General features: G+C 39.3%; 1 protein-coding gene across 1 annotated transcript in view; it reads right to left on the bottom strand.

Annotated features, from left to right (window-relative positions):
• Nucleotides 1–6,188: 6,188 nt before the first annotated feature.
• Nucleotides 6,189–15,377, bottom strand: part of carmil3 (capping protein regulator and myosin 1 linker 3) — a 95,780-nt gene continuing 86,591 nt past the window's right edge. The window contains exon 40 of the mRNA XM_053330646.1: nucleotides 6,189–6,636. Coding sequence (XP_053186621.1) covers nucleotides 6,189–6,636 — 448 coding nt within the window. The remainder of the gene's footprint in view (nucleotides 6,637–15,377) is intronic.

Genomic DNA, 15,377 nt, shown 5'->3' with positions numbered 1-15,377 from the left:
AGTTATCTATCTTCAAAGAACTAAAAGATGGAGAACTTCTGTCTAATTTGGCAGAGCATCTAAAACAAGAGAGACTGGCAGAAAATAACAGAAAGGATTGGAGGTACTGGTGATTTAGAGCTAATATTTGCTGAGTTGGTACCCACTTTGTATTCTATCTGAACATACCTTTAAAGTAGTAAATTGGCTTGGAGCCAACATGATGATGCAAGGACTGTACAACAAATTATAACCTTTTTTCAAAACAATTAGCCAGGCACGATGCTACACCGGGGGCTAAGAAGTCATAAATAAATCTACGCAACCCCAGTTAACCCCCCCCCCCCCCCCCCCCTCAAGCATTTTCGTTTTTCTTTTTTTAAATAACGAGATATGTGAAAGTTAATTACCAGCCATTCTGTTCCCAGTCTGATCCCTGGCTGTGTGCATGTGCAGCTCTTGTACCCTATGATGTGTGTGTGTGTGTGTGTGTATGTGTGTGTGTGTGTGTGTGTGTGTGTGTGTGTGTGTGTGTGTGTGTGGAATAAATTGACACATGCTTATTGTTTGCCAGTCAGCCTACAATAGAAATAAAATCATTAAGACCATGATGATATCCAGCTTGATATCCATGTGTGAACAGTTGACATTAGGATAAATGCACTTCTGGGTGTGGCTGCACTGTGGATATTATTCCTTTCATTTCTGACATGACCATTTAATCCACAATATTATAACCAATGCACATCAGTATGAGTACATATCATTGGCCCACACGTTGTTTGCAATAGAAATATAATCACTAGGATTGTAATAATAGCCTGTTTGTTTTACAAATGCATGCATAGTTGACATAGCGTAGATTAAATGTATTGCACTTCTCATTGTGGCATCACATTGGATATTATTAATTTAATCTCTGGCGCTGTGATAGCCATTTCATCCGAAAACAGTATTACTGCTTATGCATATGGAATAAATGCACTCCTTCTTCTTGTCATATTTTGGATGTATAGTGTTGTTATTAACTGTGGATGCATGGGCGCTGTCCAGTGCTGAAATATTTCACCTTTTTATGTGAAAGATGTTCTTGTATTGTGGTCACTTGTATTAGACTTAAAGGTATTCTGTTTTTCACTGTGCCATAGCCCTGCAATTAACCATTTGATATCAACTTAATTTAATGCATACATTTCACACGAGTTTACATTAAGTTAGAATAAATTGTTTATTCTGTCAAAATAAAAAAGAAACAAACCTGAAATTATCCAAATTCAAGTAATTTAACTAACTTTAATTGAAGCAACATCATTACTGTAATCAAAAACTAGTTAAAAAACAAAAACTGCAATAAAAATGAAATGCATGATACAGTACATTTGCACAGCCATTTGATGCTGACTTTAAAGTAGCTTTAAAGCACAGCAAATTTGAAAAAAGGACACAATTGGTGAGAGATTCATGCAGAATCATTTGAAACAGCATAAACTGTATATGAGTAAACAATTTTCACTGGTTTCTTTCATTTCCTGTTTAACACACAGTAGGGGGCCGATTGCTGAGAGGAGCATATAATTCATGCTGTGTGAACATGCTGGCTTGGACCATTTTTGAAGCACTGTGGCTTTATACTGAAGCTCTGGGTTAAACAGATCTTCCCTGTGGAATTTAAATAGCACTCAATGACAGTGAATGACCTGACACCCTATTTAAGCTATTAATTGATAAGTGTTCATTTCTACTGTCACTCTCAAAGAATCAATACAGCTCTAAAATGCCCGTCTAGACAATGAGAAGTCCCTCCATTATAACAATCTCCAGTCCTGAATCCCTTGGATATTAATTTCCTCTCAGCTTTACTTTTTGTAGTTATTCTATCTACTGCTGTTCTTATAGCTGCCTGATCTCACACTGTGTGAAAGAGTCGCAGAAGCCTCCAGACACATTGAGGCTACAGTAAACAGACTGAATGGAGATGGGAAGGATCATCTCAATGGGCCTGCTGAGCATGACTTATATTTTAAGCTTTCGCTAATCTGCAGACTTAATTAAGTCTCATCAGGACATCAGAGCTCGCGAGTGCCGTGCACTGTATGAGAGGATCACAGGGCATACAGATGACAGCGATAAGAGCTCTCATTAGCCACCAAGACTGTATTGACTAAAATTCGCCTGCTCCTTGCTAATGGAAACACGCTGGTCTGTCATTAGAATGTGCAGTGGTGCAGTCTGGGAGATGTCAGAAGGTCAAGAGGTAACCGAGGCAGGATTTATGGCTGTCAATATGATGACATCTGCAAGGTCAGAGATGACTTCATGTATTTATCATGGTCACATGGCTGCCATGCTCATGTCTAGATAATGACACCACTGGAACATCATTACTTGTTGCCGTCCAGTGAACTGTAACACTGTAGATAAAGCATGACTTAAACATTAGCTTGTGAGAATTGATTGTTTATGTGTCGTTGTTTTGGCCAGCTATTACTTAAAGGACCAGTATGTAATGTATTTACTGTAACTCATAAAATGACCATGATAATGGTCCATGATAATGGTCATTTTATGAGTCAGAGATTAAGGAAACATGTGAAGTTGAAATACTGGCTTCTCTGACTATAATACTACAGCCAGTATGTTGTCTTTGAAATTTCAATTCAATGGCCTCTGTGATTCTGCTCATTGCTCATTCGACCTGAACGTACTACCACCATGTAATGCAGTGGTAAAAGGTTGTGGTCATTTCTGTGGGATCAGGTTGACGTCCATTTCAACACTCCAGGTTGCCAGATCAAACAAAACTGGATCAATTGAGATGGATTCCACCTACCTAAAAAAAACATGAGCTTTGGGAGCAATGGTGGGGAGAGACAACTATCTCCAATATTTTCAATTTGGACTGCAGTCTCCATTTTAAACACTTGATATCAATGTTACATATTTCTACTTTACAGTCAAACTGAAATTGAATTCTCACTAATATAGCATAAATATATTTGTTGTTTGTTTTAACTTGTGAACTTATGTGGTCCAAATTATAATTCCCAATGTAGCGCCTTCATTAGCATTTTACAAGATAACGGAGATTTGTTACGAGTAGTGAAGTTGGTAATTTGATTTGGTGGTACATTTTTGACTTTGTGAAAGAGTAACTTCAATTCCATCAGTTACATCATGCAAATCCAGAAGTTCTATTTATATCCTTAGTTCTCTGGTGTGCCCTCTAGTGGTATCCTTCAGTAACACGCAATGTGCACAAGCAAGTATGTGAAGAAATACGTTTATAATGCAACGTTGTCTATGTGTGTGTGTGGTTAACAAGCAAGTATATCTCCAGCCTTACTTTGGTACCACACCTCAGAAGTTGAATGTCTCCCTGCAAGGTCAAATGATCAATCATTATCAAAGTGAAACACCCACCCAGAGGCCTAAAACTTAATTTACATGCATTCCCATTGTCTAAAAACTTTTTATCAGCTTTTGAAAAAAAGATAATGCATGATTGTAGCAGTATGATTATAGTTTATATTTCCACAAACAAACAGTCGGGAGACTCCCCCATTGTTTGTTTGTTTTTATGTATTTAGGTAGCTCAGACAAGCTAAATATCTGTTTGGGTTTCAGACTAGAATTTTAAGCCATCTCCATTTTAGCTGAAAAACAAACTCATTATACAACATTCGTGGCAAACTTCCCAATAAATTTAAATCACTGCTTTACATCTCTCAGTATGAATAGCCCCGACAACAAAAAATCCAATTACTTGTCTGCAGCCAATTTGTCAAACAAAGCCCCCGACCAATGCAAGTACATGACATGACCTTTACATTGTAATATTAAACCACTCTGGTTGCAGATGGGCTCTACTTGTTAAGATGTAATTTTCCTATGTAGTCATCTTTCTGCCAATCCCTCATTTAATAAGCACTTCTCCACATTCAAGCTCAGAACAAAACAGGTCAGCTTCTATTAATGCTTGTCATAAGTCAAGAAGGCCTCTTTTCACAACGTTATTGAGATGACTTTGAATTTAGATAATGTTGCAACCAAGCGCTTTACATGGAGGCAGGCATGGTGCTCTCTGTCCCCTGTGTTTTTGCTCTGTCAGACAGCTTAGCTAAAGGGTTACAAAGCTAAATTTCTTGTAATCTACTAGATGCAACGTAATCATGTTATATGGAGGCTTCTGGAAACAGGCAATGCCCTTTTAATACTTCACACATCATGCATGTGCCATATGTTATACTTATCAGGCGTGCTTTTATTGTGGCTTGGGGACAGTTGTTTAAAAGTTCCACGGGGAATCTGTTTTATGTGTGCTTTGATGGGTCATGCCAGTCAGTATGGGCTCAGCAGACATCCTTTTGTGTGTGCCTGAAAAAGGCTATTAAGATTGCAGCTTGAGGTCCCATGTGGGGGCTCTGAAGAAGTTCAGTGACCTGGTTTTGTAAATTATAATGTGCACATTGATATACAGAGGACCTGCTTTATTTTGCTGTAATTCTTTCTCTTAAATCACCTCCGAATTGCAGCTCTCCTCTTTAAGCTTCCCCTAACTGGGACAGTGAGTTGCTTAGTGACTCTTGCATTACAATGAGGAATATGAATCTTCTGTTTTTATGGCATGTAATGCATTCTGTTTATGATACACTGTTATCTATCTGAGAGGCCCCACACACTGTTCCCTTGAGCCTTTTTATACATTTACTGTAACGTTGTGAAGTGGATGTTGGCATGACCAAATAAGCATCTAAGCAAACACAATAGAATGTATATACAAAACAGGCAGTGACTCATGTATTTGCATGTTTCTTGTGATGGCAAATATGAATAGTGACTACTATTCATATTTGGAGAAAAGAGGGGGCGGGGGGGCGACTGTATGTGAGTGAACACAGCTGTGTGTGTGCTTTTACTGAGTCAGTCTGTGTGTCAGAGTTTGTTGAGTTAGTGAGTGTGAAGGAGGCTCTGGGTGTGGTGGGCATGGGGGAGGGGGAGGAGCAGGAGCAATACGCCAGCTCTGTATTGGTTTTTTGCCTAAATACTTATGAAAGAAGGAAGGCAGCAGAGCTTGGAGCTGACGTACTGCTGGACGTGACAGCAGGAAATATAGTGGCGGGTTCCAGCATGGTGCTAGACATACCAGCAAAATGGCCATCAAGGATGTTATTTCCCATAGCAAGGACACCCTTGTCTTTGTTTCCACACTTGGCTCAGGTGTAGTGACTGACATATGTGATGGAGAAGTTAAAGAAAGCCTTTGTCCAAATGTGCTAATGGGAGAGGCTGCAGAGCTAACATGAGGTGACATAACGTTAACAAACTCAAGTGCGTAATATGGCAACCAGCTGATAGCAAAAACCAGTGTTGAGGCAATCAGCAGGGCAGTAGCTTTTTTGTTGCGCCGGTCAGCAGCCAGAGTGCCCCTGCAGCCATGGAGATGGGAGATGATGAGGCCGCAATTGATGGCAATACAAAGGAGAGGGCCCACATAATAAACCAGGAAGGCGGGAACCAGGAAAGACAGCCACTCGTGTCGGCCTACGGACCATGTACAACCGCCATCAAAGTTGATGTAGGTGACCTTTGGTAACGCCATGGTTACTGAGACAATCCAAATGGCTACTACAGTGCATAACCTGTGGGAGAGGGAAAGAGGGAACATACAGTAGGTTTATTTTCTGCATAGGTGGGTTATATTTGCAGAGTATAAGACAGCATACACCTGAGTCAACAATGTTATTGCTATTTGTTTCCTTACATTAACACCTTCCCTTTGCATTAATGATAATAAAGCCCCAATGTCCTCAATTGAGTACTTCCTGATTAGTTTGTTGCTATTGCTGAAATTAGTCAAATTTCTATAGCATATCAAACTACAAATATTATTAACCATAAGTAAACAAGTTTCAACCATAAAATGTGATATGGTTTTGTACCTGCTGCACTTGTCTGGAGATTGGCTGTCATCTTGTTTCTTACACTGATTAATTTATTGTGCTTTTGCTACCACTAGGTGGCACAAAAAAAGTGTGTACGAATGAGGACAACAAGTCCAAGTTAAGCAGAATGAAGTATAAGGTCCAGCAAACCCAAAATGTAATGTCCTGATATGAAGAGGCAGGGTTACAGGAGGTTAATGGGATTTGTTGATAATAAAAAATATTATATCACCAGTATTATCCTGTAAAATCTTCTCAAAGTGATACTTACACTTGCATCAGACTAGCAAGTAGTCTCGTCCGTGGTGCAACGATACGATACCTCAGCACTGACAAAGCTGCCAGACTGAAGATTTCCACTCCCACTGTTATGGAAGTCATGAACCCCAGAAAGACGCAGGTCCCACCTCCAAGCTGCCAGTTCTGGAAACTGGCACTTAGGAGGACACAGGGCAAGGTGAGCAGGGCGCCCAGGTCAGCCAGGCTGAGGTTGAGGAGCAGGACGGAGCTTGGCTTGGAGCGGCTTCGGGGGTTCCTCATCAGCACCAGCCACAGCAGGAGGTGACCCCCAACACCCACCACAAGAGAGACTAGACTGACCATGGGCAGCACCACAGCAAAGGAGATGGTGGTGTTGGTGGAGACAACGCTGAAAAGGAGGTTGACTATGGCAGGCATGGTGACCGTGAGACTCAGTACAGTACAAGGTGTTTCCCTGAAAGAGCAACAGATTTAGAGTTGGAGAATAGTTGAGGAAAGAAAGCCTGGTGCATAAGTAGTTGGAGTATTGGAGAAATTGGAGTATTTTTACAAAATAGGATTGTAAATGAGTAGAACAAGGCCAGTCAAGGAATGAATGCACTGAGGGGTCGTGAGGAGAAAATGTAAACTATCTGATGATGAGAGAGCAAAGGCATAATAGAGAAGAGGATTTTTAGATGTGAAGAAAATTACCAACAACTGCTAAAGCAAGGTAGACAAAATCAGGAATCTAGTGAGACACACAGGGTGACAATAATTTTGAAAACTCATTTTAATAATCAACCATCTGCCATGCATTATTCATGTTTATAATAACTGATACTCCTTATCTCCTGGATCACCTGAAATTTGGAGCTCACCAGGCTCTTTCTGTGATTGACAAGCCTGATGATTCAGACAAGATGGTCTAGTCTCCCTTCTTCTGTCTCAGGAGACTTAAGCAACAAACACTAAGTGACATAAGCAAGTGCGACTGCATCACGACACAAACAAGACAACTCACCTCAGCAACAACATGGCAAGGCACAGGCAGATGTCTCACACAGACAGAGGAAGGGAGCTTGTCAGGAGGGATAAACAACACATATAATCTACCTGCACTACTACAGTATTTTGTACTGTCTTTGGTAAAGATAATTCAGTTAACAAGAGTGAAACCCTAGAGGTAAACAAGCCACTTATCCTTTTAAGTAAACAAGCCACTTATTTATAAGAGATGACTCTGCAACCTACGCAGTGGCATTTGCAAAGGTTTGTTGAGTAATTGATTTTACATCAACATCTGAACAGACTCCAACCTGCAATAAAGCCATTGTCTTGATTTCCCCAAAACCCCAAATGCATAAACAAAGATATACCACTGAGTTTCATTAGTCTTACTGATGTCTTGATGGATCAATACAGCTATCCTCAACTGCATCCCATTGGAATATCCCCCAAGAAAACAATCCCAAACACTTTGAAGATGGATTAAATTATGAACTCTTTAGAACACCCTGGGAGGTGTCTACCTAGAGATGCATTTAAAATGTCTCAGTCTAACATCCACTATCCAATTTTTAATTTACTTTTATTAAACTCATAAATTACTTAATAAGCTAAGAAAGACATTGGTCGGTGGTGTGGCATAATGAAGTCAGAACACCTACAAATCATTAAAGGAATAGTTTAACACTTCCTTTTTTCCCCCATGAGTGAGCTTTACAACTTTACCCTATTTCAGTATGAAGAGCCTACGTAGCCTGATTCTGACCAACATGAATGGTCATGTTTGTTGGCAATGTATATTAAAAGAAATGTAAAAAGACAAGTTTGGGTAATTATTTCAGTAAGGCCTTTTTATATGTCTGTAAATTATTAAAAAAACATAGAATTTCCTGTAAATTTGTATTAAATATTAAGAAAACAGAGACAAAACTCTTAGACTGTTAGCTAGGTTTAGCTAGTTGTAGTTGTTGTGTTAAGTTGCTTTCCAAATGAATTTTCTTTTTTAATCTTGCGTCACTTAAATCCAAGTTAATATTTATTTATCATTCATTTATAGCTGTATTGTCAATTATAAGTTCACCGGTAGGGAAATTTCAGCTCATGTACACTGGCTAAAACATATTTTAAGTTAGCTTAGCATTGGATAGGAATGAATCAATTTGGAAGCTTAACAATTATTACATCTGTTTGTGGAGTTAAACACAGGAGATGCAACATTTTAATTAGCTAACTTTAGAGGTATTGGTTGGGGTATTTTCCCACTTCGGACAGCCATTTCTACTCTTTATGCTAAGCTAGGCTAACCATGGCCTGACTCCAACAAGTAGCACAGACATGAGATTGAGTTCAATCTTCTTATCTTATGAAATCAATTAGGGTAACTTAAAGGTTTCAACCACATTTTTATAGAAAATTTAAATAAAATAAAAACTCAGAATTTTCTCCTTTCTCCATATGCTTAATAATTAATTAGTCATTAATTGTGACATTATTAATAGAATTTGAAAATGCCATTGTTGTGGTAGGATGCATCATTACTTTTTATGCATTTATGCATTACTCCCACTTTTGTCAAAATCTGATCAACTGTGTGCACAATATTGTGTGTTTGTGTATGTGTGTGTGTGTTTGAGGGACAGCTGGACCAACAAATGTTTGTTCATTTCTTCATCCATCTGTGCCTTTTATGCGGCATCTCACTCAAGCTCAACATCCATGTCTAAATATCATATTGGGGATGGGTGATATTGTGCACAAAACAAAATCTTAGTTGGTATTTTGAACTAAAGGTCACAAACTATCCTACTTACTATGCTGAATGCACGTCTTAAATGACAGTGATTAGAGTGGAAATCATTTATTTGAGGGGAAATAACAAATCAGCAACCTGCTTCCAGCCTTACTAAAATGCACTTCGCACATTATGCTGGTGACAGAGCTTCATAGTATTTATATTTCTCTTGTCACTCTGGTTCTATCAGGACAGCTGCAAGTGAATAAACAGTGAAGAGCAGGAGTAGTGAAAAGGGCTGAAAGGGAAAGATAACATGACAGATGAGGAGAGACAGCCAAGAACACAGAACTGATGAAGAGTACAGAGACATGAAATGAACAACACAAGGCTAAACTAATTGTGTTTAATTTTAGACACATTGACCTTCCACTGAACTGATTTACTAATTTAGAGTTTGTGACTGGCTCCAGGCTATTTTCAGTCCAACCACAACTACTCCTTAGCCACTTTATGGATTTACATACATCTGTACTGTAGCATGAAAATCAATCAATCCAGGCTGTGTTTCTCAGAGAAAATCACCAAGCAGAAGGAAAAACAGATTTAATTTACCACAAAATTTAATCCAGTAGCCTACAGATGGGGGACAAATTTAAAAATAAAACCTGTAAAGAAAAGTAGAGAAGAAAACTAAAGGTCACTGAATAGTTTGATGGAAGTTAAAAAATAGTGTGGAGTCATGTTTTCCAGCCTTGCAGTTACCAAATCTCAGCTCATTTGAGTGCATTTAGAAGATTTTTGTGACACTTCCCACTACTATCATCAAAACACCAATGGGGAAATCCCTTTTGCAAGAATTGTGTTCACAGAGCAGTAGATCCCCAGAGACTTGGAGAATGTATTTGATGGAAGCTGTTGTGGCAGATCAGTGGCTCAACACCTCAGCAAGACAATTACAATGTCAGTTGGCTAACTTTTCTTTAAGCGCTACTCTGAAGTTCACATTTGTGGTGGTTTTAGGGAAATATCTCCTCAACTATCGGATGGAACGCCAGGACATTTGGTGCACATAATCATGCCCCCATCACAATGAATTTTAATCATATTGATGATGAACTTTTCATGTAGCACCATCATCAGATGTTGATCATTTTAAACTTGCCCAGTGACTGACATTAGCAATCAGCCTCTCTCTGTACTTAGTGTATAGTGCTAATTAGCTGATGCTGCATGATGCTGCAAGCTAAAATGGTGAATCTGCTGATACCTGCTTAGTTTCATCATCTTAGCTGGCTGATGTTAGCATTCATCTCAAAGCAACTCAAGCCTCCAGGAATGGCGTTGGGCTGTGAGGTGATTTTTTTTTTTTAAGTGGTCACACGTGTCATCACAGTATCACATCACACATTGCCTCAAAAAGCCTATTGCCACATACACAATCATTCATAGAACTGTTGAGTCTCAAAAACGACCCAGAACAACTGAACTTGATCCCCTCTGGTCAATAAAAATTGGAAAGTCTAGAAGAGCCGTATCATTAAATTATATAATGCATTTCATGTTTGCCGGGAGCCAATGCAAAATCAGCTACCTCCAAAGACTAAACTCCATATTGTGGATGACGGGGCCAAAAACATGAATGCTCACTCAGACTTTTTCAGCATATACGCCCAGTGGGAAACTTTCATAATAATGAACAGGCTGCTATCCTGGAGCATGTTATCTACTTTTTCACTTATTTTTGATATGTTTTAAACCATGTCTGTAGGGGGTCTTTAATTGATCCAAGGTACAGCCTCACGAGCCACTAGCACTGCTGTAGACCCTCGCTCTTCTTTTATTTGTCATCTATCTACTACTTGGATTAAGACGCACATCATTTAATTAATATATTACTCTTTCAACAACAACAACAAAAAATCAAAGCAGACAATAGCAGCATCATATCCAATAGTTTAAACCATAAACTGCTTTCACGAATACCTTTTTTTTCTTTTATTGTCCCCTGTTTTAGATGCTAAATGGGTCATTTTGTTGCATTCAGTAACTTTCTAACTGCTACGGGCAAACGTGCACATCCACAAATCTTCAGTTCTGCAATAGAGATGTACCCTTACACTGAATTAGAGCTCCCTTGTAGGATTTATTGGCAACATTTGGACACAGCATTGTTCCCATGTGCTGGAAATGATATAAGAAGATGTCACATTTTATCACTTAAAAGTATATATGAAGAGGTGCTAGAACAGTATAAAGTATAACTCAAACATGTCTTACATAATCATCCAGCCAGTACAAATATCACCAAACATCTGCTACAAAGAATAGTGCGGCACAATGAGGTCAAACTTCAAGTGGGTTTAATCTAAATGAAGACATTTGTGCAGCAGCTATTTGACACAGGTGTGGACTGAAGTAGAGCTGAAAAGAAAATGCAGAGGTCTGGAATGCGGGCAGAGCCACAGGGACATACATAGAGAGGATGGTAAAATTATGAGTCTCACTTACTGTGCGCAGTGAGCTCCTCGAGGGAAAAGCCCTCCGTTCACCATCAGCTGATGTACTGCATAAAGAAGAGAGGGAGAGAGAAAGAGGGCATACACCTGCGTTCCTGCCTATATGCCCTCCTCCTCTTGACTTCCCATGCTGTCCTTTGGTCACACAAACAACCTCATTCCCCTCTACCTACAAAGTGTCAAGATAATGAGCATGATGTCCATCCAGTGATCCACTGACTTTACTGTATGACAGAAATAATAACCAAATTCACTGGGCTCTATGTACACTATATGGTCAAAAATATGTTGATAAAGCATTTGTGTATTTGTGATACAGGAGATGTTTTTTCATGGTGTGGAATATGAAGGAAACCCAAATGCTACAGCGTATACTCTTTAGACAATCACATGCAACTTAGTGGTAACAGTTTGGGGCCCCCGTGTTTTTTCAGCATAACAAGAAATTACCTGACACTAATTAGAACACTGATTGCAAACCAGGGTGTCTATTAATCAAACTGCTAAAAATGAAAATTTGGAATTATGTGAAAGGTAGACATGAAAGCTACACATTTTCTACATCTTATAAAGTTCCATTGTCGAGTTGGTAAATGAGGAGCAGAATCATAGGTCACTGTAGTGATAGGATAGGTTTTGGAGTGGTACAAAATTACTCATCATTGGGCATGATTAGTAATAAATATACATATAGGTGAACAAAGGTATAATTTAGAGTAGCGTGATTTTAGCCACTCATTTGGATTTGATTTGAGCATTTGATAGTGTGTTACAACACTCTTCTTGCATTTAATATATAATAATGCTGGCATTCTCTTTCACTTTCCTTTGCATTTATATTGTCTGCATCTATCATCACAGCAGAACTTTGCCATTTCAGATTTTTTTCTCATTTCTTCATGGCTTTGACATATTTTAGGTAATTGGTTTTATTTCAAGGGTTTATGCATGGATCCTGGATTACCTGTTAATCTTATTCACAACAGTTTGTGATTTTGGGAACTATTTCTTCAAAGTTTATACTGATAACTAAAGGTGTTCCACAAGGCTCAGTCCTCGGTCCAGTTCTTTTTACAATTTACATTAATTATATCCTTGTGTGAAGTTTCTATGTTCTCCCCGTGCCTGCATGGTTGTACTAGGGTACTCCGGCTTCCTCCCACAGAACAAAAATATGCAGCTTAGGTTAAAGGTCACTCTAAATTGCCCATAAGTGTGAATGGTTGTCTGTCTCTATATGTAAGCCCTGTGATGGACTGGCGACCTGTCGAGGGTGTATCCCACCTCTGGTCCAGTGACAGCTGGGATTGGCTTCAGCCCCACTGCGACCCTCTACAGAATAAGTGATTTGGAAAATGAATGAATAAATGAATACATTATATCTTCTCATCTTTTTAAATAACTGCCATGCACATTTATATGCAGATGATGTTGTAGTGTATTGCAGACTCTGCTTTGCTGTGGAAAAGCTGCCTTTGACATTCTCCAAGCTTTTAATGATCTGACACTTGTTCTGTGTAACCAAGTTTATGTTTTTCTCTTAGGCCAGAAGTAACAATGACAATAGCAAAAATGTTCATAGTTCAACGATACAAAGATCCATTATTGAGAGTATTACAGAATGTAAATACCTGGGTCTATGGATAGATGACAAATTTGCATTCAGATTTCATGGAGATATCTCGCCCACAACAACAAAAATATGTTTTTTTTATGTAAAAATAAAACAAACTTTGTTTTTAGGAATAACATTTTAAAACTTATTCTCTATTTGCTTTAGATTATGGAGATGTGATTTATTGGCTTGTCTCTGTCTTGTCACTTAAGAGTTGTTCTTGAAGGTTACTCTTGAAAATTGTTGTAGGTACATCTAAGTTGCTTGATTTATGTGTCTTATTCCTCAATCTTAGCAACTATACAACGAAATTGGCTTTCATAAGAGTAATTGATAGAAGCCCAGGCCTCATCTCAGAACATAAGTAGCCAACCTCACTAATTGTCCTGTGCCTGCAGAGTAAATCGCTGTAGCAAGATCCCAAAATCTAAGAGAATGCCTTCTCCAAAAAGTGAAATCTGTTAGGGAATTTAAGGTCAAGCATGGGCCTTGAGGTAAAGGCAAGGCAAGACAAGGCAAGGCAAGGCAGCTTTATTTATATAGCACATTTCTTACACAGGGGCTACACAATGTGCTTTGAATAAAAACAAAATATCAGTAATAATTGGAAGCACAGCACTATCATCTTGGCTGAGACACATACTGCTTTGGGGAAAACCGGAGTCACTTTGATAATGGTGGAGCAGCATTGCTGTGGAACCCAAGATCAGAGAATATGACCGAATATATGTGTAACTGTGTTTCCTTGTGTGTAGAATAACGAACCAATTGGCAAATCCCATTAGATGCATTGGGTATATGACCATTTATGGGCATAGAGTATTTGCGGTACTATCCGTGAAGGCTTAAAGACCATCCATGGAGGACAGGATCTTCAGAGCTGTGGTGGCATCATGACCAGAAGGTGTATTGGCCAAGCTTCAATAAACATTTTCAGCCCAATCCATCCTCAGACTCCTCAGCACCACTGATGAGGTTAACCACTGACAAACAAATTCTCAACATCTGTTATAGCAGCATCTCATTGCCTGTTGTATTGGAATCAACAAAAATTACATATGGATGAAATGTCCACCTGTTAACACACTTTTAGCCATGTGATGCTTCTTCACTGTACAACCACCCTCTGTGACATGGTTAACTAAGCTGGCATCTCTCCCTTAAGGTATTTGTTGTCTCCAAAAATGTCTCACTCCTACTAAATCTAACACTGCCTCAGCTCCTGCCGCGCTGACCTCACTATCACTTTCTTTTTCACTCACATACACCGACGACAGAGGAGCACACAAACACGCTGAGCCGCCTACGCACGTACAAGCACAACTAGACACGCACACACACACAGCTTTAATCTCCACTAATTGCTAGCTAGGTATTATGAGAGTTTTCAGAACACAAGCAGGTACAGAGGAGATAGAGAGAGACAGAGAGAGAGAGAGAGAGAGAGAGAGAGAGAGAGAGAGAGAGAGAGAGAGAGAGAGAGAGAGAGAGAGAGAGAGAGAGAGAGAGAGAGAGAGAGAGAGAGAGAGAGAGAGAGAGAGAGAGAGAGAGAGAGAGAGAGAGAGAGAGAGAGAGAGAGCAGAAAGAGGAATAGAGTGAAAGAACATTAAGATCAAGAAGGAAGGAGAGGGCGATGAATGACTGCTTCCATCGAGGCTGGCGTGGAAAGTGTCAAATACACCTCCTCAGATCGTAAAGATGGAGGCAAACTGAATAGAGGCCTTTTATAAACCTGAGGATAAACAAAGTGACGGCTGCGTCGGTGGGAGATGTCTGAGCCGTGTAGTGTTCAGGATGGAGCCAGAGGAATCCGTTAAGTGTGTGCCGCTCTGTTGTGCGTCATATTTCTAAAGGCAGAATAAAAGGGAGCCAAGCCAGGAACACAGAAGCAGTAAAGTTTATGGGTTGATTGCTTCAGTTGATTTAAAGTAAAGTGTATGGAGTTTAAAGTGATGTGCCTTGATGTGATTGTGATTTTTGGGAGGTCATATTAGCTTGAAAACCAATTAGCAGCATTTGTCAACCCTTCATGTACAACGCTGTATTTCAATCAGGGGAGATTTTAATTAAAAGCTCCAGAAAAGCTAAATTAATTTAATTTGATATTGTGTATTGTGCAAACAGGAAAGATTGAAGAGATATATGAGGAGTCTACTGTGATTAGACACCAACATTAGGTCATCTGTTTTGGGAGGGGGTAGTCACACCATGAACCTTACATAGAATATGCCCTCAATGAAGTCTAGACACTGGTGGTGATGAAGAGGGGAAGAGCTGAATATATATAGAATATATAATAGGACTTCTGATTAGCCCTGTGCAAGGATGCATGGAAAGCTGAG

Source organism: Scomber japonicus, chromosome 12 (assembly GCF_027409825.1).
Source record: "Scomber japonicus isolate fScoJap1 chromosome 12, fScoJap1.pri, whole genome shotgun sequence".
Lineage (NCBI taxonomy): Eukaryota > Metazoa > Chordata > Actinopteri > Scombriformes > Scombridae > Scomber > Scomber japonicus.
This window is presented reverse-complemented; position numbering and strand designations above follow the sequence as displayed.